Genomic DNA, 23754 nt, shown 5'->3' with positions numbered 1-23754 from the left:
CTAGGCAGCACAGTAGGTGTGAAAAACTAAAGTCTACACAATCCAGGTGGGGTGCCTGAGGCCTAAACAAGACTGCACTACAAGGTGGAATTCAACATTTTATATTTCGAAGCGGTTCTTGAGTCAAAGGATGCTATCATCTCTACCCTGGCCATTGTCAATGCACCTGTTGATGCTCTGACCCAAGAGGAATCGGAGGTGTTGGAGGAGGTGCATTGTCCTGGACCTTTGAGCAGGTCACTGTGGAGATCAGTGGAGAGAGGTACGTAAGCAGTTATTACCATATCATTATTTAATCCAGTTTATAGTAAATGTATATGAAGCCAGTAAATGAGAATGTAGTATCAGTAGACAAAACATGAATCTGAACTAATAGTTACTGTTCTCTCTTTTCAGCTATGTGACAGCCTCAAATTATACCTGTGTAAGGGTCTGCAGCGAATCACAGCCAGCCACCAGAGAGAAGCAAATGTAATCACAGGACTATGACAGAGTTGATGAACACCCTAGTTCATCAATGGACAGAAAGTTCCACAGAATGGAATATAATCACGTGCTATCAGAAACCGCTGCACTTGACCCCAGGTTTAAGAAGTTAGCCTTCAGTAATGCCAGAGCGATTGATGCGGCTCTTCAAAGAAAACTCAGCAGCAGGGAGGGATAGCCCAGCAGTCAGCTGGCTCAGACACCAGGGCAACATGAAGAAGAGGGATCAGATGGAGCAGAAAGCACCAGCAGTAGTGCCACAAACATCTGCTGTTTGGATGCTGTTTGACGAGAGAGCAACTGGGGATGCAGCACAAAGGAATCCTCAGCAGATGCATAATGGAGGTACGTCCTATATGAGGATCCCCTCCTCAAAGATCTGCAGATCCTTCTGAGCTGGTGGAAGAACAAGACCTCTGTCTACCCACGGCTACTAAAGTCATGACAGGGAGACTCTGCATAGTGGCCACATCCGTTCCCTCTGAGAGGGTCTTCTCAAAACGGGACAAATAATTACTGAGAGAAGAAACCGCTTCAGCCCTCGAAAGTGAGGCAGCTTGCAATTTCTGAATGCAATCTCTCATAAAAGCTAAATATGGTCAGCATTGCTGTGTGCTGCTGGTTATAACATGGCAATAAAAGAGAGAGAGAAAAGAGGGACCAGTTTAATGTTTTAAGTGGGATGCTGCATGTTGCACATTGTTATTATTTTCTTGTATGGTGCAATATTCTATTATGCTGTTCAGATTGTATTCGTTTTTAATGTTTAGATTTATATGCACTTTGTTTAATATATATTAAAAAGTTATACTTAAATGCAATGGTTTAATAGCATCTTTTTCAAATAACAAACCAATCATTTTTTAAATAGATTGTGGTTAAGGTAGAGTATGAATTCATTTAATATATGAATTGTTTTAACACCATCAAGTCAACTATCGCAAACTGTTTGACTTGAAAAATACAAAACATTTTTTTTTAAAGAGCCGTTTGGGAGCTTAAAAGAGCAGGCTCTTTTGGTGAGCGAGCCAAAAAGAGCCGGAATGCCCATCGATAGCGGACGCACGTCAGTTTGGGTATGGTGTTTAGGACTAAATTCTTCTTATTCTTCTGTGGCGTTTTATGGCAGACTACGACCCCAAAAGGTGTTTACCGCCACCAACTGGACGGGGTTGAGAAAAATAAGGTAAAATACTTACCCATACATGATAGTCAACTTAATCCACCCAAAAATAAAACATTAAAAAAAATTGACAAAACCAAAATCCCTTCCCGAATCTGAAATATCTCCCTTCTCAGGCTCGATGACCTGAGAGGTAGTAAGGCTTTGTGACAATACTCCAGCAACCTCCACGAGAAGTCTCCACCGCAACGACAGTGATATCTATTTTCCTGGACTTCCTCTCCACCTGGCAGTGCCATTAATCAACATTAGCTATAAAGGCCACAAAGTCCACTTCTTACTTTTTAACATATCTGGGTCCTGCTGTTGAAAGAGAAACCCATGCAGCTTTCAGTGAAGACCTATCCACCACCATGACTCTTCAGGAGAACCATTCGAACCCTTAAACCTTTAACAGCGCTGCATATGAATGCTCTGGATAGCCCTGACTTTGGCCACCTCATTTTCTTTATCCTTGTTGAGCATTCCTGTTCGCAACTGAGTGACTAACTGTGCTGCTAGCAACAATTTTATTGTTTTTTGCCAACCTTTACTGACAACCTGTCATATTCAACGGGTGTTGTGGTTTGTAAATCATCAGTTATTCTCCGCTCTGGCACTCTAACGAGTGTGCTCTAAAAATCGGTGTAGATAGTCAAAATGTATTTACGAACTCACTTCATAATCACAAATGATGTAAATGTGACTACTGAGTCTGGATTTAAATACAACAACTTGCCTAGCTAACATTTGAAGCCTATTTCAAAGGCTTCAAATGTTGTCACAGAAAATTGTTATGTTATTTCAACAACCAATGAGCAACTTTGCTGGAAAATCCAGTGCATTGGCTAGCCAGCTTGTAGCCTCTTAAACAGAAATGAGTTCGCATTTTCTGTCTTTGCTTTGTTGGCCATTTCTATAGGGAAAGAATGGGGTTTTGGGATTACACAGAAATGTTGGCTTAGGAGATTCTAATATGTGTATTCTATAGAGATAATATCAGTCAGTTACATGACCTTTATGAATTAGGAAGCCTTTATGTGCTTGTTTTGAGATATATATATATTTATTATAAAATACTACAAATTTGACTAACACAGTTATGGTACAACCATTGCGCATGAAATGTGTAACGCAGCCTTAAAATGATGCTGTTTCTGTAATCTGTATGCGCCGTGACTCAGTTTGTGTGATGTTTCATATACACTGTAATGGCAGGAATGCACCGGATCTAATGCTGACAATGCACTATCTAAAAGTGCAACCGTACAGAATGCATGCACATCTGGCCTCGTGTAAAGATCACACACTATTGTAAGAGGAGTGTTTAGTAGTCTCACAATAGATATCCATGAAGAATGAATAAAGCCAAGTCACGTTAATAATATCACCACTCCACTCTTCCGGTGTTGGCAGTCCGATAACTGGGGTTTGACTAGATGGGATACAGCTTTTGTCAAATTTGACTTTTCGTAGCAGGTTAGGAGAATTACACAGCATGTTAGATAATTAACGTAGCACGCTAGGGAAATTAGGTTACGATTGGAAAAGTCAGAGTTAGCTAAAATGCAAAATAAATCCACTTTTGACAAAAGCTGTAGCCTTTTCTAGCCTGACCACTACTGGGTGAAAGTGAATGAGAAGCGCTGCATACACCACGAGAGGAGGACACAACACAAACTACGGCAAGCGCCTTCCTCTACAGTCTAGCTAGAAAATAGCCGCAACATTATTTTTATTTGAATGGACGAGCGAAAACAACTTTTCACATATCGGAATTTGCAGAATATCGCCAAAATACTAAGGTGAGTTGCTTGTCATGTTTGTGGGATTAAGCTGCTGTCGATTGGACTGCAAACTGAAACTGACCTACATTCGAGCAGTGAAAACAATGCAACGGCCTCAGGGGCCAACATTTTATAGCTAGCCTAGTGCACTTGTTCTGCAGTAAGTAGAACTGACTTGCTAGCTAGTTTTCTCATATGGTTATGTAGCCAGAATGTATATGGTAATCAATTGCTGAACAATTGTGCTATAAACGTCTTATTAATGCGATTGGTACAAGGCTGCGCCGCCTCGCGCAAAGATGAATTTGATCTCGAATAATAAAAGTTGCATCTGGCCTGCGAGTCTAAGCTAGCTGGGCAATTTTCATGTTTATGTGGAATTACTGTGATACTCCGATTTGGTTGTATGGTTTGTTAAACTTTGAAATCAATTGTTTTTGTTTGCATACATTTAAAGTGAAAAACTAAGTCTCAGTAATCCGTTACAATGGAATTGCCCACGCTACAAAATTCTACAACTATTTGTAGATAATGACTGTAGTAGTAGGGTAGATTGGGGTACATTGAGCAAAGGGGCTAGGTTGAGCCACCCCTTGTGTCCTTGGAAACCATCAACAACATTTATAGATTTGACCAAAATATGGAAAAAGTTGTAAAGGAGTTAACGTTAGGTCAAAAAATCGAATTTCATCAAGTCAATAATTTTTTTGGGAGGTTTCATGATGCTTGTAGATCTAAATCAAAGTAAATAATTTAAAGATTTTCTATAAAAACTGCAAACTCAGCATTCATCATTCATTGAATCAGATGCAAGCCTCTGATATTGCCATACTACTTTAATACCTTTTTCATCAGCAATATTAGCAAACTTAGGCATGACAGGCCAACAAACATGTCATCGTTAGTGTTATGGAGATTGTACTCTTATTAGCGAAACGGTGAAGAAAGACAGTTCCTTCGTTTAGGGTTTTTTGATGTGATTGGAGATGTTTCAATTCTGTGCTATGTCACTAGCTGGTATTATCAATTAATTGTCCATTTATCCATACAAGATGTGATTCTGGAAATAATAAACATGATACAATGGCATAAATACTAAGATAATGTACATTCATTTAGCAATAACAAACAGATATACAGCTCTCATCTGTTACCAATGACGAAACTAAAATACAAGTGGCTATGCAACATCAAGACTAACCAGCTAACACAATGTGCTAAAGAATGTAGATAACTAGCATAAAAACGAGACCCATAATGCTGTAATAATTTACAAAAAATAATTCTTTAACTATTGACAACTTCGTTAGTAAAACAAGGGGAAACATATACAATTACTTACAGTTTTTGGTTGTTCACGCACATGATGATAAATTGTCCAGAAAGAAATAATGTCAAAAACTGAGATTGTCGTTCACAGCCCGAGGTTGCCAGCAGCATTGGTAATGAACCTTAACACTCTGCCAGCTTGTGATAGCTGTTGATGTCATCACTGAGTTTCTTAAAAGGGACAGGCTTTTTTACAGTTTTACTAGATTACAAGGCTATTTTGCAGTAAAACTAAATGGAACAAGCAGCCTTTTCAAGCATCGCTTATTGGGAAACACGCACATGACTGATGATTCTGGAAGTATTCCACAGCTGTTTTCACTTTGTTCACAGTGGGCTTCATCACCTTCAGAGCATATCTTATAATCAGGTTCATTGTGTGGGCAAGACATGGATGATGGGTCCATTTAAACATTTTCATGGCTTTGGTTATGTTAGCTGCATTGTCGCTAACACAACAAACCACTTTTCCATCTACTTGCCATTCTCTGGCCACTCAACAGTTCCTCTGCCAAGTTCTCTGAGGTGTGTCTGTCACTGAACTCAAAGCAGTCCAGAAGACAGCTAGACGTCGAGAAATATTCAATGAAGTGACATGTAACCAACATGTAAGAAGTGGTTACCCTTGATGTCCAGCAGTCAGTGATAAGGCAAACTGCAGTAGCTTTTTGGACTCTTTCCRYCACTGAAGCCTGTGTGCTCTTATACAGTTGTGGAATAAGTGATCTTGAAAGGTTTTTCCTGCTTGGAATTGTGTACATTGGATTTAGACTATTYCTATAATTTCTAAAACCTCTGTCCTCCACGATTGAAAATGGCTGGAAATCGGTGGCAATCATTTTAGCCAATTTGGCCTTGTTTTGCTTCAGACATAGACTTTGGCATAAACTGGTCCATAGAAGACTGCATTGCTGTGGGTCACGGAGTAGGCCTACTTGACTGAGTGGATACATCTCCACGTATGGAGGTGCTGGCTCCACCACTATCACTATCACTAGTTTCTCGACACTCCGCTACAGCTAGCTTCACAGTTGGGTGCACAGTTCGCATGTGTAGGTTATACGTAGAACCGGCTTTATGAGATTTTGTTTTGGCAAATTCTACACTGTGCTTTAACATTGTCTACATTATTAAAATGCTTCCAAATGCTACTGTGCTTCCGACTCATTTTCCAGCTGTCCTTCCTCTCTCTCCTTGGCTGCTAAGTGTGTGACTGGGAGTGAGTTGGCTCAGCCCTCCCTCACGCATCTTTGGTTCATTGGTTGACACTGCGTGTCTGATTGACAGGAACAACAGGTGAYGCTGTTCGTTTYAGCAGACAGAAGGAATGTGTGCGTGCTTAAGCATTTAGGCCTATTTTATWAATTTTTTCGTTCTTTGAATTAGTTCATTCTATTCATTTAAATCTTTTGATTATTCATACCTTAATTGTTTTTAATAGATACGSCTCTTCTGATATGCGAGCCGGCTCCCAACGTTCATCTACAAGAGCCGGCTCGTTCGCGAAGGACCCATCACTAGCGTGCAAGTTGATTTTGTCCCCCCACACCAAACGCGATCACGACACGCAGGTTGAWATATCAAAACAAACGCTGAACCAATTATATTAATTTGGGGACAGGTCGAAAAGCATTAAACATTTATGGAAATTTAGCAAGCTTGCAGTTGCTAGCTAATTTGTCCTATTTAGATAGCTTGCTTGATGTTGGTAGCTAATTTGTCCTGGGATATAAACATTGAGTTGTTATTTTACCTGAAATGCACAAGGTCCTCTACTCCGACAATTAATCCACACATAAAACCGGTCAACTGAATCGTTTCTAGTCATCTCTCCTCCTTCCAGGCTTTTTCTTTTTGGACTTTATATGGCGATTGGCAACTAACATTCATAAGGTGTATTACCACAACCGAACTCCGTTCGTCTTTCAATCAGCCACGTGGGTATAACCAGTGAGGAGATGGCACGTGGCCAGCCATATGCTTCTAAAAGCCAATGAGGAGATGGGAGAGGCAGGACTTTCAAAGCGTTCTGCGCCACAAATAGAAGCAACTTCTAATTTAGCTCTTGGCAACGCAGACGCTCAACAAGCGAGCAATGATTGAATAACATGTATGTGTACATTTATTTTGCAACGCGAGCGGTGTGGTCAACATGTTGCGCACTTGATGACATGAAAACAGTCTAACCAACTCTGCTAGGGTGAGTAAAATGGTCAGAGTGAGGTGTTCTCTCATTTGTGTCTGGAAGTAGCTAGACAACTTTAGCCAGTTAGCTTGGGAGTATGACTGCCGTTGTGAGGTCAGACCACTCGGATTAACCCTACTCCTCTGCCAGTGTCCAGTGTGAGCTCTGCTGAACGCTCTTGAGATCTAAACGCTCAGAATTTACCAAAGGACAACATGTACATCACCAGGACCTGGCTTTCGGCACTTTAGCACCAAATGATTTTGGGTCAACCCCYAATCTTTTGACCTGCTGCAAAGGTGTAAAAACTGAATGTGGCACTTAGTTCATAGAGCTGTGGTTATGTGAGACTTCCGAAGTCATCCAACGGTTATAATCAGGGGTGTAGTGCTGCCAGCGGTGCTCAGCGGAGTGACGCTCCACAACTTCTCAGAATGGTGCTATGTCTCGATAGATCACTTAATGATTAATTAGTATTCTACATAACACACCGAATATAATAGCATAATAATGTCAGGCTACTGACATACCAAAACACCATGTCATTTTTTAAGACAATTTAGTATGACGTGCTGGTTATTTTTTTCCATCTGTTCTAAAATGTGATTAGTTAGGCTGGTTAGCCACCCTTACTTATGTAACAGTGTCATTAAGTTGTTKAATTCCTGCATAAAAATTGGTATTATGCACCTCCTGGTGGATTAGTGTGTTTACATTGTCTAATACACAGGTATGGGATTCTGGGTAAAACACAGCAGATTTATGGGGAATTGCTGTGGTTGAGTTGAAAATTGAATGGTCCCGGGATAGAAATGTATAAAATTGACATTACATCATAAAATCTACCTTTTACATCATACATGAGCAATTTATGTTATTAGTAACTACTGTTGTTGGTTTGGCGTCAAATAAGCCACTCTATATGTTATTTGCCGAATCTCAGTTTGCCATATGGGTTTTATGCTAMCTAAAGTTCCCTCTTTGAAGTTAGCAACTAATTCGAAAATGCATCTTCTTTAGGAGTGCTATTTATATCCCGTAGACTACTCATCATTCATCCATACTGTGTGTGTCCCATGATTGCAGGTAATTTATGACAGATGTATAAAGTATATGTTTTACAAATGTATGAGCACCAGCAAGCAGCGTAATAGCCTGGTTTTGTTAGTTTAGGAAAATATGTGGTACATTCAAGGTGTATTATATTTCCTCGCCACATGAGTGTGACGTTGAGTAATTTCAGGTTCATTTGATATATTTTGATACTAAAATGGATAGTTTATTCTGATGTTGTGAATATGAGCTTATGTAACGGATGTGAAATGGCTAGCTACTCGGTGGTGCGCGCTAATAGCGTTTCAATCGGTTACGTCACTCGCTTTGAGACCTTGAATTGAAGTAGTGGTTCCCCTTGCTCTGCAGAGCCGCGGCTTTGTGGAGCGATGGGTAACGACGCTTCGTGGGGGTCAGTTGTGATGTGTGCAAAGGTCCCTGGTTCGCGCCCGGGTCGGGGCGAGGGACGGTCTAAAGTTAAACTGTTACATTGGTGCCGTGACCCGGATCACTGCTTGCTGCGGAGAGGTTGAAGGGGGTGAGTGTAACGGATGTGAAATGGCTAGCTAGTTAGTTAGCGGTGGTGCGCGCTAACAGCCTTTCAATCGGTTACGTCACTTGCTCTGAGACCTTGACTGTTGTTGATGTGTGCAGAGGGTCCCTGGTTCGCGCCCGCGAGGGACGGTCTATAGTTATATTTTGACATTGATGCTGTTGACCCGGATCACTGGTTGCTGCGGAAAAGGAGGAGGTCGAAAGGGGGGTGAGTGTAACGGATGTGAAATGGCTAGCTAGTCGGTGGTGCGCGCTAATAGCGTTTCAATCGGTTACGTCACTTGCTTTGAGACCTTGAATTGAAGTAGTGGTTCCCCTTGCTCTGCAGAGGCCGCGGCCTTTGTGGAGCGATGGGTAACGACGCTTCGTGGGTGTCAGTTGCTGATGTGTGGCAGAGAGGTCACTCGGTTGGGCGAGGGGACGGTCTAAAGTTAAACTGTTACACTTACACATGGAAACAATATTTTTATTATAGTAAATGGGTGATTATGGCAACTTCGGCACTTTGGCCGTGCAAACTTTCAGAAAATTAAAACTTATTCAAACACCATTTACCAGTATTGTAGTTGTCTTTGATTAGTCTAGAAACGATATCTGATAATGGCTGCGATCGTACTATTCAGGAATTTATATATTTTTGTCATTTCCTCAGACAGCCAAGACAAATGTCATTTCCATCACGTCATTAAACATCCATTTTAGTTGAAAATTGAAATATCATAGCAAATTATTTAAGCTGGATTTCTTATACATTTGTACATGCACTTGTATTGAATATTATTTAAAGTGATTTAAGGTTTTCCTAATATTAACAATTCAACACGACGCCTGAATGTTTAAACTTGCCTTGGTGACAGCAGAAAACATTTATTTATCACGAAAAATAAGATATTTGCACCCAAACTTTTTGTGAGATTATAACAACCAAATGATTTCCATATCTAAAACAAATAAATGTATGTAAATTGTACATAATATACTCATTTACCTCAAAATATGGGTTGTGATGGAAATGACAAGGTGTGGTGGAAATGACATCTATGTTTTAAAAAATGTATGAGAACAATATTTTATTGCAAACATTTTGAACAACCATTGTTAAACATTTCAGACCTATACTGGGTTGTAGGCCCATCACTCAAAGTGTACAGCAGTAGCCGATGGGCAGAGCTCAAGGAAGTAGGCCAGTGTTTTGAGAGATGGGCCCAGATAGCAGAAGGATCATGCCGCATAGAAGAGCTCAGTGAGCAAAGAGAAACTGTATCATTTGTGGTATATCCAGCACAGGTGTGGAGGGTCACCTGCTTGTGAGAATCACCAAAGTGAACTGCCTGGATTTCACTGGTGTATTTACACAGGTAGTTCTCTGCAAAGTCAATATGCACAATGATTTCCTCTTTCCCCAGATTCTCTTACTTCTCTTAGTTTGGAGTATTGGTGTCGAATGTTGTACACCTGTTTCCCCAACTTCTCTTTCAATCCTTTGGAGAAGTCCTCCAATAGAATCTGCAGTGTGCCACATACCTTTTCTTTAACTCTCAAATGTAGTGTTTCCCTCTTTGTTTTTCTTCTCTCTCTCTTCAGCTTTGTTTTCCACTCAAACCACCATGTCTCCTCACCAGCATCAAAGTCAGATGTTTTAAGCTCTTTGGCTTGACAAAGGGAGCACTCTCTATACATGCACTCTTTCTTCAGGTTCTCACAGCACAAAGACTCAAACTTTCTCAATGTTGCTGGAGCTGATCACTTTGATGCTGTAGTTTGTCCGCCATGAACTGGAGGTTGGCGTGGGTTTTTCAGAGACATGTGTCCCTATCCTGGACTGTTGGCTTGACAACCCAAAAAGGACGTCTTTTGCAGAATTCACAATAGGAKATTTGAATTTCTGAATATTCCCTCTTAAACTTCTGATAAAGGTTCTGAATTGTGCCATTCAAGAAGCGCTTCTGCTTTTTCTTCTTGTTCCTCGTTAGTGTGTCCTTTTTCCCTGTAGTTGCTCTGCTGTTGTCATCARGTTCATAGAATCTAGTGATTTTCTCTTCTGTGGCAGTGCTAATTCTGTTACACTGATTTTTCCTGGAGTATTGAAGACTTGATGGCCTGTTTTCATTTGCCCTCATTGCTTTTGCTGAAAATCTAAATTCTCTGTTTGCGGCTTTGACCAGGCCATACTTTCTCAGGATGTTGCCTCTGAGCATTTTTGAAGACACTTGTTTGTCCTTGGCACTGCACATTTTTTTTTTACTTTTGTTTTCACTCTGCAATATGGCATTTTGAAACAATAAATCCTTCTCAAGTTCTTCAGAGTTTCCCTTCATTTACTGTTTTGTCTTTGGGGATCTTGGTCTCTTCATTTTTTGGTTGCAATCAGTCGATCAATCACTTTTTTTGTATTTCTTAGCTTTCTGTAAGATTATCAAGTTTGACATTTGTATACTAAGATCTCTGTATGCTTTTGGAGCGACCTCTTCTCAACCTTTTTCCTTACGCTAAGTTATTTCGACTTCTCATTCATGTTGCAAGACGATGAGGAAGGGTATTCAGCGGTGTGGCATCAGGACAGGTAAAGTTAGGGGCAGGTTGTTAGCCTCATGTTTCTGGCTGCAAGTCATCTGGTGACTGAGGTGGTGTGTTGGCCTGATTAGTTGGTCTTCTATTCCGTTGGTTACACTTCCATTGTCTTTTCTTGTTTCTTTGTTTCGCTTTGTAAGCTCAGAGATAGATTTCACTTCTCCTTATCTTTTTTCTTCCAGTTCTTCCTGTCTTTTTACAGATGTTTTCCTGGTATTTGGTTTCTATGTCTGTGACCTTGTGGTTTTATGTGGTATCTTCTAAAAATAAAGAATACTCCTTAGGTTTTCAAACTTGTGCCACGCACACTTGGAATCATTTTCTAGATTCATTAATTTAAAACATGTTAAATAAGCCAAAAGTAACAAATATTTTTAAAAAGTAAAGTAAAAACATAAGATATGGAATTTGTCCATTTCCACTAACACTTAAGTTTGTGATGGAACATGACATTTTCACAGTTTTCTGGAGAAAATTGACAGACAGCATGCTTTGATTAGTATTCAGCTAGCATGGTCGTTTACACTAAATAATAGAATTCAATTCAAAGTTCTATCAAATTCAAAGAAATATAGCCTGTTTGTGAATGACTGACAACTAAAATATTCTCTACACGAAGCAATATTTCCTCGTTTTTGCTTCAACTCTGGACATCACATCTGACAACTGTCCACTGCAATGCTAGGCAATATGTCTTCCATGGTAACTAAATTAACATTCTTCTTAACTTTTTAATGAGGAATTGTCCTCAGTGGTGAAATGAAACACTTCCCGACAAGGACAGGTATATATGTTTTAGATGGTAAAAAAAAAATATAAAAGGGCATACTCCAATAAATATTGATATAGATTTTATTTTAATTGACTCTTTCCTGTATAACATCTAACATTAATAATTACACATTATATAATGTTTTTCTCATAGAAAAAACATGAAGCTTGTCTGTGTCAAGGGCAAAAAAGGTGAAATTGGAAGTATAAAATGAATCTGACAAAAGTGCTAAAATATTTGAGGTGTTTAAAAATAGTATGGGGTGATTCCAGTGTGAATTTCACATACAATATTTGTTTTATTTTTTTATAAAATCCCCAAAATTGACCCGAGGACTTGGAAGTGCCCGTAGTTGCAGAATCACCCAAATTAGGAATTATTATAAATTGTTAAATCCACTATACYATRCCAATGACTTTGATAGACATTTCAATTGTTCTTTTGTTAGTATATTATACAGCAGATTTATGGAGAATTGCTGTGGGAGTGCTATTTATATCCTGTCACTACTCCTCATTCATCCATACTGTGTGTGTSCCATGATTGCAGTTTGGGAAATAAATGAACTATCCATCCATTACTCTTTCCTGTGTTGACTCACTGACTTTAGGGACGGGACCAGGAAGGTCACACTTACATCATTCAAGAAGATCGAAATGCATATTCCCATGAAAGTGATTGGGATCATATGGTTGGTATGCCTGGACGTTTGACCTGTAAAACGTGAAGAATTGTCATTCACGATTACCAGTGATGATAGCATCATTTATAATACGGTTGGCCTAATTTGGTGTTTTACCAATTCAAAAATAGATCATTTTCCTTTAGTCACTTACAGTATGTGTAGGTATAGGCATTCATGCAATTTGGATGATGCATTGTCTGTATATTCTAAAATGATTTTATACAAATAGGTTTTGTCGGTACCAAATTTCATTCAGAAATGATGGCTTAATAATAAAAACGGTGTCCGGTAGGCCACCTACAATGGCACTATCCCACTGGTTGCAATTGAAAACAATGCCGATCTTCTCCACACACAACGCATTAAAGACACAAATTTAAAAAAATGCTACTGCTACTACGATCAGTGAAATGTAGGCTAAACTGACAAAGGAGTGAAGAGCAGAAATCTCAACTAGCAAGTCGCAGCAATGAAGATGTGTGTGCGCGTTCACGCGAAGGAGGGGAGAGAGAATTTTACGCGCCATTGTAAAAACGAAACACTTACATTTACTCGGGTCTGTCCACGGGATTTGTCGTTCCGCTTCTTGGCTGCTGATCGAATAATTTTACGTTTTAAAGCGGCCTCTGGTGGTGCAAGATTACTGAGGTATAAAATTAACGGATGCTTCTGGGAGTAAGCCATGTTGACAGACGTCTAAATATAGGGATAGTTAAAAGACTCATTCAAAGATATTTATAAAGATATTTATCCCTTTCTCGCTGTCAGCTGAGTCTTCTATGTCAAGGCGGTCCGCAAACAATCGTTTAAGTGCATGCCGCCACCTACTGTGCGGGAAGAGGCACAGAGCAAGAGCTAGGTATTCTTCTTTGGGTTTTATGGCGAACTACACTCAAAAGGTGAAGTGTCGCCCTCAACTGGACTGGGGGTAAAATAAATGACTAAATAAATACTCTAGCCAATGAGAGGGCAGATATGTGTGAGAACAACAAGCACGACTCCATTATAAAATAGTTTTTCTCCAAGTTTCCGAAATGCCACTTATCAGTAAATTCGTATCGACATAAACATGATGAAACTTCAATTCGATCAAATTAAACATTGTAGCAAATTAGAAATTTAATTTTATGTTTTTTTATTTATTTTTATGTAACCTTTATTTAACCGTTGACCAAATTCGACATTCTCTCATTGACCTCGATTTTTTTTAAATCCCCAATTCCACGGGTTAACACTATTTTCGCACGGACAGACTTTAGAGCGGAGTCAAGCCTCTTGCTTCCTCGCTGGTTATATCCAAGATGAGTTTATCTCTGTGCTTCTTAACTAGTGGGCCGGTCCAGCCAGGAGAACTCAAAATGCAATATATCAGCCAATAACATCTGTGGGGAGGAAATTCTTTGTAACATATTCCCTTCACAAACCCATCAGATTTTTCCTGGACATTTGATGATGTAGAACAGTGAAACACATTTTCTTTAACAATATATATTTTTAAAKCAAAACACAACAGCCTCAAGAGTTCTAAGAAATGTTCAAAGCCAAAACATTATGGCCATGACAAAACGTTATGGCCATGACAAAACATTATGGTCATGACAAAACATTATGGTCCTAGAGGCTTCTACCAGTGCCCCCCTCCTCCACTACCTTTCCCTTTACTCCCTGTCTTCTCCTCTTCCTCCAGGTCAAAYTCAGAATCACTCTCATTCTGACGCTCCTCCTCCTCCTCAGGGTCATAGTTCCACTGTCGCCTGCTCCTCCGCTCTCCCACCTCCACTCCCTCCCCACTCTCCCCTTGGTGATAGCGTGTGACGAGGTTCTTGAGGCTGACGTTGTGGTTAAAGCTCTTGACGCAGCACTGGCATTTGAAGGGCTTCTCCCCAGTGTGGACGTGCAGGTAAGACTTCAGCTGGCTGGCCTGGGCAAAGGAACGCTGGCACATCTGACACCTAGCAGGAGCAGAATGTAATGGAAAACACTAACACTTTGCAGTCCACTTTCAGCTGATAATACAAACAAATAAAACATACATTTCAGAGGGAGATGTGTTCAGTATCAAACTAACAGAGAATGCAGTATAGAACACCTACCTGAAAGATTTGTTGTCACWGTGGCTCAGCTRGTGCTTCTCAAGCTTGCTAAGTTGGGGGAATTCCTTGTAGCACGTGTTACAAATGTCTCTTGGACTCATACTCTCTGAGATGGCGGTTCCGTTTCAAGATGTTGTAAAATCCGCAGGGGCATTTGGAGCACCTATAGTGCAACTTTTTGACCCTGTGGTCGTCCTTCTCGTGGGTCCGCTTGTCTTCCCTGGCCTTGAAGTGCTTGAGGCAGAACTTACAGGAGTAGACATGCTCTTGACGGTGAAGCCTCTGGTGATGCTTGAGGCCAGCTTCATCCACGCAGTGCTTCCCACAGACAGAACAGCGGAACAGGCTCCTCAGGCTGGCCATCACACACACAGCTTCTTGTGTCGGCGTGGAGTGTAGGCCGGCTGGCTGGCTGGCTCGATCTCTCGCTCGCAGAACCTAAAGTCACCTCCGGCTCCACTGAGGGTTCCCACTCAGCATTAGCCTGCCGCTCCTCTCTGCTGGGCAGTCCCTTCATCTGCCTGTCTCTCATCTCCTTTCTCCTCCTCTAGGTACAGAGCCCTTTCCTCCCTGTTGGGTGCAGTGTCTGCATCACTGTACTGTAGATCCTCAGTCACCTCAGTCACCAGAGAGCCAGTCAGCTCCAGTTCCCCCTTCTCAAACACCATGGCAGCCAACAGCTTCTTCTCTACCTCGCTATAGGAGGCAACACTTCTAGTCTCCTGCTTCACAGACCCGTTCCCCTCCATCCTCAGGGAACAGCTGTCGTCTACATCTCTGTATCCACGCGGCAGGACCACTGACACTTCACTCACCTAATCAAAGGAAACCAGAGATCAGTGTTATTGGCTACATGATGAAGTGTGTTAGGTTTCAGCATGCATATGAATCAATCTCATACAGCAGCATCATAACCTGTTCTCCGTGGTTCAACTCATCTGAGCTTCTGGGCTGAATGTTCACGCACTGGTCCTCCTCAATGGACGGACAACATTCTTCAGTGGCACTGCTGCCATCTGGCCTATCAACAGTGACTGTGTTAATACCCTCTCCTGACCAACCATGATGTATGTCCTCCATGGCTCCCTCTTAACACAATAATAAAGAATTAGAAAACATGTCTGTTTATATGGCTTGCCTACATGTCGTGCATAGAATGCCCACTGATGGGACATACCTTTTAATCTTACTGCTTGACAGTTCCATTCTCTCATAGTCCCCTGGAAAAAAATTCTGAGCATACTAGTAACTTTCTGAGGTCGTCAGTCAGAGTATTGGCGTCAATGTTCAGGGCAACTAGCCATAGTCTCAATCGGTCCGGATCTCTCAATGGAAGTTGGTGAAACATTATATCTGACCCAGTCCTTGTGTTTATGGCAAGTTTTTACAGTACAGTCACGAACCGTATTGGAACAGGCGATGGGGTCCGTCGATGTAACGCAAGTCTCAGCACACTTAGCTAGCTCGCTGACTTACTTGCTAACGTTCTTCAGTGGTACCGTTGCTGTCTGGCCAATCAACAGTGACGGTTTTAAACCCCTCTCCTGAACAACCATGCTGTCCGTCCTTCATGGRTCCGTCTTGTCGACCTATGTGTTTACATACATAATAAAGTAGAAAACATATGTCCATTTATATAACATAGCCCAAATCTTTTCTATGGCTTAAAGCTAGCTAACTAAACTTCAGTAGCTAGCTACAACAGAGATAATGGAGGAATGGAATTTCCATACCGTCTTTGCTACAAAGACACATAAACAGGAAGTGAGGCACAAGTCCGTTCCAGAAATGTGATTTCCAGGCAACCAAGTAAATTAAAGMTCCTAGCTGCAACCTAGGTTAAAAAATAATGACTGTTATTTTCAACCTAGGCTGCAAACTAGCCCTGCAAGTCTTGTGGTGGCCAACAGGGCTTAATAGCAGAGATATTTATAAGGAGGGCCGCAGAGCTATAGGGGGGACTTTACTTGTCTGAGTAAGTGAGTGAGAGAGAGTTACCCTTTAAAGTCATTAATTCTTTATTTGATAAAATAATGTTATGGGAAACACTGTTCATTATGTTTTCATGCTTAGTGAGCTTTTGCATTGTTAATGAATCACTCAGTGTTGATATCTCAATAGTGTGTGTGTCATCTTTAGAGGTAAGAAGACAGGAACATATAAAATATTTCCCTCATTTATCATCATATATCTACAAATAAAKTAGACTGAGCGTAATTTAAAACAATATTTTATTAAATCATAAATTCAACATCCCAAAAGTGCATAGGGGTTGATATCAAATAACCTCCACATTTTAAAAGTCAAGAAATTTAAATCTAAGAAGAAAAAATGAATCATGTTTCTAGTGCAGTAGCTTCTCATAACCTATGGCTTGTGGCTGAATGAGATACAGCTCTCCTCATAATAACCATTTCTAGTCACACCCTGGATACGACTTCATCATCATATTAGTATTTGCTGATGATCTCCTTAGCAAGTGCGATGTAAGCTGTCATGGCATCCTCCTTGGACATACCTATAAAATAAGAACACAAATACAACATTTACATTTTTTATTTAACCTTTATTTAACCAGGAAAAGCCCATTGAGACCCAGAGTCTCTTTTTCAAGGGAGACCTGGCCAAGAAGGCAGCAACAATCAATACATTACAGAATTAAAACATACAACAACATGATTCAGCGATTGTAGATTATGACATGCATCTGGTGCACAAGAAGAGAAGGCAGTCTTGCCTAATACTGTGAATGTCCTGGGGACWTTAAGTAGCAACCACCTAGCAGACCGGGTATGGTAACTGCTGGTGGTGAAGGAGACCAGACTACAGAGGTAAAGAGGGAGTTTACCCAAAAGGGCTTTGTTGATGAACACATACAAATGTATATTTCTGCACATATAAAGTGAGGTCCAACCCACCATTTGGTACAATGTGCAATGGTGGGTGAGTGACTTGGCATTTGTAATAAAGCGCAAGGATGCATGATAAACAGAGTCCAGTCTCTGTTTATCAGACAGAGGAGGTTGTATGCATATACAACAAGTCACCATAATCAACTACAGAAAGAAAAGTGGCCTGAACAAGCTTCTTTCTAGCCAGAAGCAAGCCTTATTACTAAGATAAAAACCCAATTTCAATTTAAGCTTTGTCACAAGATTATCCACATGAACTTTAAAGGACAACTTGTCATCCAACCAAATACCTAGGTATTTGTAGGATGACACTTTTCAATGGATAAGCCACCAGATGTGAAAATGCTAACGTTCTCTGGCAGAGTTCTAGCTCTGGTAAAGGTCATTAACTTAGTTTTTTGTATATTCAAGAACAGTTTGAGGCCATAAAGGGAGGCCTGCAGTGACTGAAAGCAGTCTGGAGCTCTTCAACAGCCTGAACCAGGGAAGGAGCACATTAATATATAACTGTATCATCTGCATATAGATGTAACTTTGCTGGTTGCATCCCATTTCCCAAATCATTAATAAAAATTGAGAACAATACAGGAGCTAAAATGGAACCCTGGGGTACACCTCTATTAATCTCAAGAAAGCTAGACTTGTGATGGTCAGTATATACACATTGTGTTCTGTCAGAAAGATAGTTCCTAAACCAATTTACTGGCCCTTCACTGAGACCAATGTTTCTGAGTCTAGCTAGCAACAATTCATGGTCAACTGAATCAAAGACCTTCGATAAATCCACAAACAGAGCAGCACAATGTTGCTTTTTATCAAGTCCATTAATGATGTCATTTGCCACTGCCATAGCTGCAGTTGTGGTGCTGTGTCCCGATCTAAAGCCAGAGTGAACCCTGCTCAGTATGTTCTTTCAATTAAGAAGTTTAACTGAGTTCACTAGGGATTCATAGACTTTGGCCAGGACAGGGAGTTTAGAGATAGGACAATAGTTATTAGCATCTGAGGGATCTCCACCCTTTAGCAGTGGGATGACATAAGCTGATTTCCAAATGCTGCGTATGAATTGGTCATGAGACTCAAGTTGAAAATGTGAGCCACAGGTTCAGTAATAATACCAGCTGCTATCTTTAAGAGGTAGGGGTCCAGGTTGTCTGGACCTGCAGACTTTTTACTTTCTATAGCCTTTAGTGCTTTATAGACCTCAGTATAAGAAACAGGCTCAAAGTTAAAATGGTTCACAAGGGCCTATATCATAGTTGACTGTAACAGAGGCCTGGGACCCACCATTATCAAAAAATGAACCAGCAGATATGAAGTGCTTGTTAAAACCCCTACAATATCAGCTTTATCCTTCACTTCATTAGAATCCATCATTAAATGGTCAGGAAGGCCAYAGGATACATTAGAACCTGACACTGATTCGATTAGCTTCCAGAACTTGGTAGGGTTGTTTAGGTTCTTTGTGACTGCATTTAAATAGTAATCTGATTCGGATTTCCTGATCAATCCTGTGCATTTGTTTCTTAGCGCTCTGAAGGAGGTCCAGTCAACAGGAGCATTTGTATGTCTAGCTTGAGCCCAAGAGACATTTCTCTTTCTAATTAATTCTGCCAAGTTATCTGAAAACCAGGATTGTTCCTTCCACATTTCTTCACAGGGGTATGCTTATCACAAATCTTAAATAAAAATAGTCCCAGGCAGTGTCAACATCGGGAATCAGACTTACTGTCAATATTATGGTACAGATCATGTAAGAACGCCTGCTCATCAAACTGTCTAAAATGTATTTTAAAAATATAACGGGGTTTGGTCACTTTTATATTTCTAACAAGCAATTGCACAGTGATCACTGACATAATTACAGAATATCCCAGTCAATGTGTATTTGTGAGGGGTATTCGTTAGAATAGTGTCCAATAGCGTTGATTTGTTAGGTGCTCTGGGATTCGGTTTTGTAGGCGCATTCATTAATTGAGCGAGATTCAGAGAGTCACACAGTTCTTTAAAAGAGTCAGAGATGTAAGCATGTCCCAGTTCAAATCTTCTAAAATAATGAATTCAGAGTCATTTAGCTTGTGCAGGACATCAGAAAGAGCGTTTAGTGCGTGTCCCGAAGCCGGTCTGTAGCAGCCGACTACAGTGATGTGGGAGGCCTTATATATATGTTCACTTTAACAGCAAGCAATTCAAAATGTTTGGCTTTGGTAGTCGAGAGAATTTCAGAGGTGTTAAACTCGGATTTAACATAAATTGAAACCCCTCCTACTTTACTAATCCGATCCGTTCTAAAAACAGTGTACCCATCAATAGAAATCGAGTTATTTGACACAGATTTCTTTAGCCAAGTTTCTGATAAAACCATTACGTCTGCATTTGTCGTTTTGGACCATATTCTAATCATGTCTATTTAAAAATATATATTATTCTGASATTAACATGCAAGAGGCCAAAACCTGCTCTGTTTTTAAGATCATAGGGAGTCGGTAAAGATTGCATGGTATCTACCGGCCCAGGGTTTGGTCGCACATTACCAGAGATCATTAATAAAAGCACAACAATATATCTCAGTTGCCCAATACGTGAGGACTTGGCGGAGGCAGCACCATTGTCAATAAAAAGAACCGAGTCTTTCGACACAGAAAAAAAGTAATTCAATAGTTTGAGATTTTGGAAGTATGCCATCAAGTGTAGGTCCAGTTGCGTTTGAGAGTGGTACACATGTAATTGCAGAGAGAGACCAAGTTCCTGGTGGTATTGACATGATGGTCTCGTCGGAGTGTTTGCAAATTGTAGGGCATAAAGCGAAGATAATTCACTCACCCATTGATCATTCAGCCTATTTAATCCAGGATGGCATTGAGTAAAGAGCAGGCACAGTAACAGATACATAATGCCGGTTTTAGAGGTATTTCAGCACAGGTGTGCAACGACCAGTAGACGTTGTGTATTACAAGGTAGATWTTCCCACCGCCCARGGTGCATCAGGTTTTCGATAACCGCTTCTCCGCTCCTAGTCTTCAATGCGCACCTGCGCTCGCGTAGCAGGCCTTGCGCGCAGACAGACGCTCCTGACACGGCGAGCTCCAACTCCAGAAAGGTGTAATAAAAAATAAAGGCCTTCTCTATCCGAAATCTTTGTATAAGTAAATGTCGTAAAATAGAGACTGAGATATAAAAAAATAATAGTTGTTATATACAGCATCCACCTTCACATAAAAAGTATGTGCTTCTGTAAACAGGACCAGGGTTATTAAAACATAAAAACTCTTAAAACTCTGCTCTCAGGGATCACACATACAAACGGACAGACTGATTGGCTACCATCTTGGATTCTTGCCACTGTAAGTCTGGTAACATACATTCAAATTAGAGCAACATCATCACACATACACACACTCTCGCTCACTCACGCACCTGTGTACATTCAATTAAACGTGTTGGTGAATGGTGATTGCAGCCTTCAATGCCAAGAACAATCTCTAGATGGGGGTTATCATTACCCCTTACTGTAGCATTCTGTTCACTAAATGTTCATCACTCGATTAAAATGTTCCAAAGACTGAAACAAGGGTAGAGGATGGAGGACTAGGGTGGAGGCGATTCCTTTTTTACATTCTGAGAGAAGACAAAATCTTTTTATTTTACCTTTCCTAGAATCCCAGGCCTCCCACTTGACTTTTCCCTTCATGTCTAACATGCCTGGTTTGTCTGTGGAGAACAAGAGAGGACAGTATTTAGGACATCAGTGGTGATTGGTAAAAAAATGAAGAGAACTTCAGAGGAACCAGACCAGATTTAAGGTTTTATGTTCTATTGGCCTACCAATACTAGTGTGGGTATCTGATATGGCCATTTTGGAAAGCAGTTTTCTGATATCTGGGAGATGAGRGCCCTATCTACCCAGAATTTGTTAAAATAATTGTTATTCTCMCCATKTAATTGTAATGGTCCTTTCACTTGTGTATGTTCTGTACAATTATGTATTTCAATTAGCATGTTTTAAATGGCACAAAGAAAATTACATACCAATGTTGATGTCTCCAAATATGGCCTGCTTATACAGACCATACATGTCCAGCAGCTCCTGGTCTGAAGGTCTGGACTTCACCTTCTTCACATCATCTGCTACTCGCTCAAACTCTGCCTGCACGGAGAGATGGAAGAATGGAGGGAAAGGGACAGATGGGAAAACAATACAGCACAGAAACTCCAGAATGTAACCTAATCTACAGCCTATTACTGCCCACTACRGAGCAGCCAAACAGTGGGTCCTTATTCCATTTAGAGCTGTGGATGCCAATTTGTTTGCATGAATAATCTACTTTACACAGATCTCCAATCAACAAAAAAAAACAGCAAGGCTAAATGGGACAATGGGCACATTCATCTAATCAGAAAGGAAACCCCCAAACTAATTTCTGTTCCACATGCAGTTTTAATAAAACAAAAATAATTTTTGGTTGTACATTCATTCAATCTGACTACAGTGTAATGTTAAGTTGGCCCAAAACCAACCCGAAGAAAGTTGACACTGTAAGATCATCTGGTTGTTTCAACTTTCTTCTGGTTGGTTTTAACTTTCAACTTTCATCTGGTTGGTTTTGGGCCAACTTACACTGTAGTAAGATCAAATGAATGTACAACCAAAATAAAAAAGGGATGTACAGTGCATTCGGAAAGTATTCAGACCCCTTCACTTTTCCACATTTTGTTATGTTGCAGCCTTATTCTAAAATTGATTAAATAATTTCACCCCTCATCAATCTACACACAATACCCCATAATGACAAAGTGAAAACAGGTTTTTAGACATTTTTGCACATTTATATAAAAAAAAAACAGATATCACATAAGTATTCAGACCCTTTACTCAGTACTTTTGGCAGCGATTACAGTTTCGCGTCTTCTTGGGTATGACGTTACAAGCTTGGCACACCTGTATTTATTTAACTAGGCAAGTTAATTAAGAACAAAATCTAATTTACAATGACGGCCTACCCCAGCCAAACCAGGACAACACTGGTCCAATTGTGCGCCACCCTACGGGACTCCCAATCACAGCCGGTTGTGATACAACCTGCAATCGAACCAGGGTCTGTAGTGACGCCTCTAGCACTGAGATGCAGTGCCTTAGACCYCAGTGCCACCCCTGTATATTTGACCTGTGACTCTAGGTTTTTAATACAATCAGTTGGTTAGATTTATTTCCCCCGTTACTGAAATAGTTGTTCCTGTTCAAATGGTTTAGGTTGTCTTTTTTTTAATCAAGTTTCCAACCCTGACAGTCATTCTGAATGTAGGTTGCGGGTGAATAAAAATTCCAACTATTGGATATCTTAACTCTGGCTGGATTACAATAAGAACTACACATCACTTTGCAAGCCACCATAATGTGACTTGCAGGCCTAATGTGGCCTGTAAACCAGGAGTTTCTTAACACCACTGTGTTAGGGTAAAACGAGGCCATCAAAGTAAGGCCTAATGATATGTGTAATGTATTGTCAAGTTTAATTTAAATGATAACATTCAGCTAGGTACTTATTTGGTGAAAGCCACAGGCCTTTAAAATGAAATAATTCAACAACAATGTCTCTGTCACTAACAAATGTAGTCATGGGTGGTAACTCTACCATTCCCTCAAAAAGAAAAGGCACCATGTGAAATATGCAAATTAGGCTTTAAACCCAAAACAGTSTAACAGTTTTTTTGTTTAACACTAATTGGAGTTAACTCTTGATCAACACTAGTGTTGAACAGAAATAACACAGAGTTCATTATCTCATAGTGTTACATTTGAGTAACACTGACAGGTTTAATGCAGTGTTCATTTTTTACACTTTCGGAGTGTTACATTTAAGTGTTATTAAAAAAGTACTTTTTACACTCTGTAGAGTGGGAACATATGTACTCTGAGATAGTGATAAAATGAACTCTTTAAGTGTTGATTTAACGCTGCAAAATGTGCTGTGTACATAGTGGGAGCAGCACAGAAACAACATTATTGCTTAATTATAATAAGTAGTACATGCAATGTTTAATTCTAATAGGTTACAGTAGCCTAGCTATTATTGGTCTTGGAAGCGTGACAGCACTGCATACTTAGTCTGTAGAAACATTAATATTTATATATATATAACATTAATACAATTGCGGCCAGGTCG

The 23754-nt window shown here is 40.2% G+C and overlaps 2 protein-coding genes across 6 annotated transcripts in view; both read right to left on the bottom strand.

Moving 5' to 3' along the window:
* Positions 1–12222: 12222 nt before the first annotated feature.
* LOC112072764 (gastrula zinc finger protein XlCGF49.1-like) lies at positions 12223–16447 on the bottom strand. Of its 5 annotated transcripts, none has more exons than XM_024140150.2 (4): positions 15856–16447; positions 15594–15699; positions 14679–15493; positions 12223–14537 (listed from the first exon to the last, which is right to left on the bottom strand). In XM_024140150.2, exons 3-4 carry the CDS (start codon positions 14777–14779, stop codon positions 14210–14212), a joined length of 429 nt encoding a protein of 142 aa, XP_023995918.1. In that variant the 5' UTR covers positions 14780–15493; positions 15594–15699; positions 15856–16447; the 3' UTR covers positions 12223–14209. The 5 variants fall into 4 exon arrangements, 3 of the variants coding, with proteins under 3 accessions (XP_023995918.1, XP_070296023.1, XP_070296022.1); XR_002894383.2 differs by having other exon boundaries at positions 16155–16447; XM_070439922.1 differs by lacking the exon at positions 15594–15699.
* Positions 16448–16891: 444 nt separating this feature from the next.
* The window catches only part of LOC112072765 (acyl-CoA-binding domain-containing protein 7-like), an 8527-nt gene continuing 1664 nt past the window's right edge, over positions 16892–23754 (bottom strand). The window contains exons 2-4 of the mRNA XM_024140153.1: positions 21620–21839; positions 21239–21301; positions 16892–17196 (exon numbers count right to left, since the gene is read on the bottom strand). Coding sequence (XP_023995921.1) covers positions 17129–17196; positions 21239–21301; positions 21620–21839 — 351 coding nt within the window. The 3' untranslated portion in view covers positions 16892–17128. The remainder of the gene's footprint in view (positions 17197–21238; positions 21302–21619; positions 21840–23754) is intronic.

The sequence above is a fragment of the Salvelinus sp. IW2-2015 genome, unplaced genomic scaffold, assembly GCF_002910315.2.
Source record: "Salvelinus sp. IW2-2015 unplaced genomic scaffold, ASM291031v2 Un_scaffold2030, whole genome shotgun sequence".
NCBI lineage: Eukaryota > Metazoa > Chordata > Actinopteri > Salmoniformes > Salmonidae > Salvelinus > Salvelinus sp. IW2-2015.
This window is presented reverse-complemented; position numbering and strand designations above follow the sequence as displayed.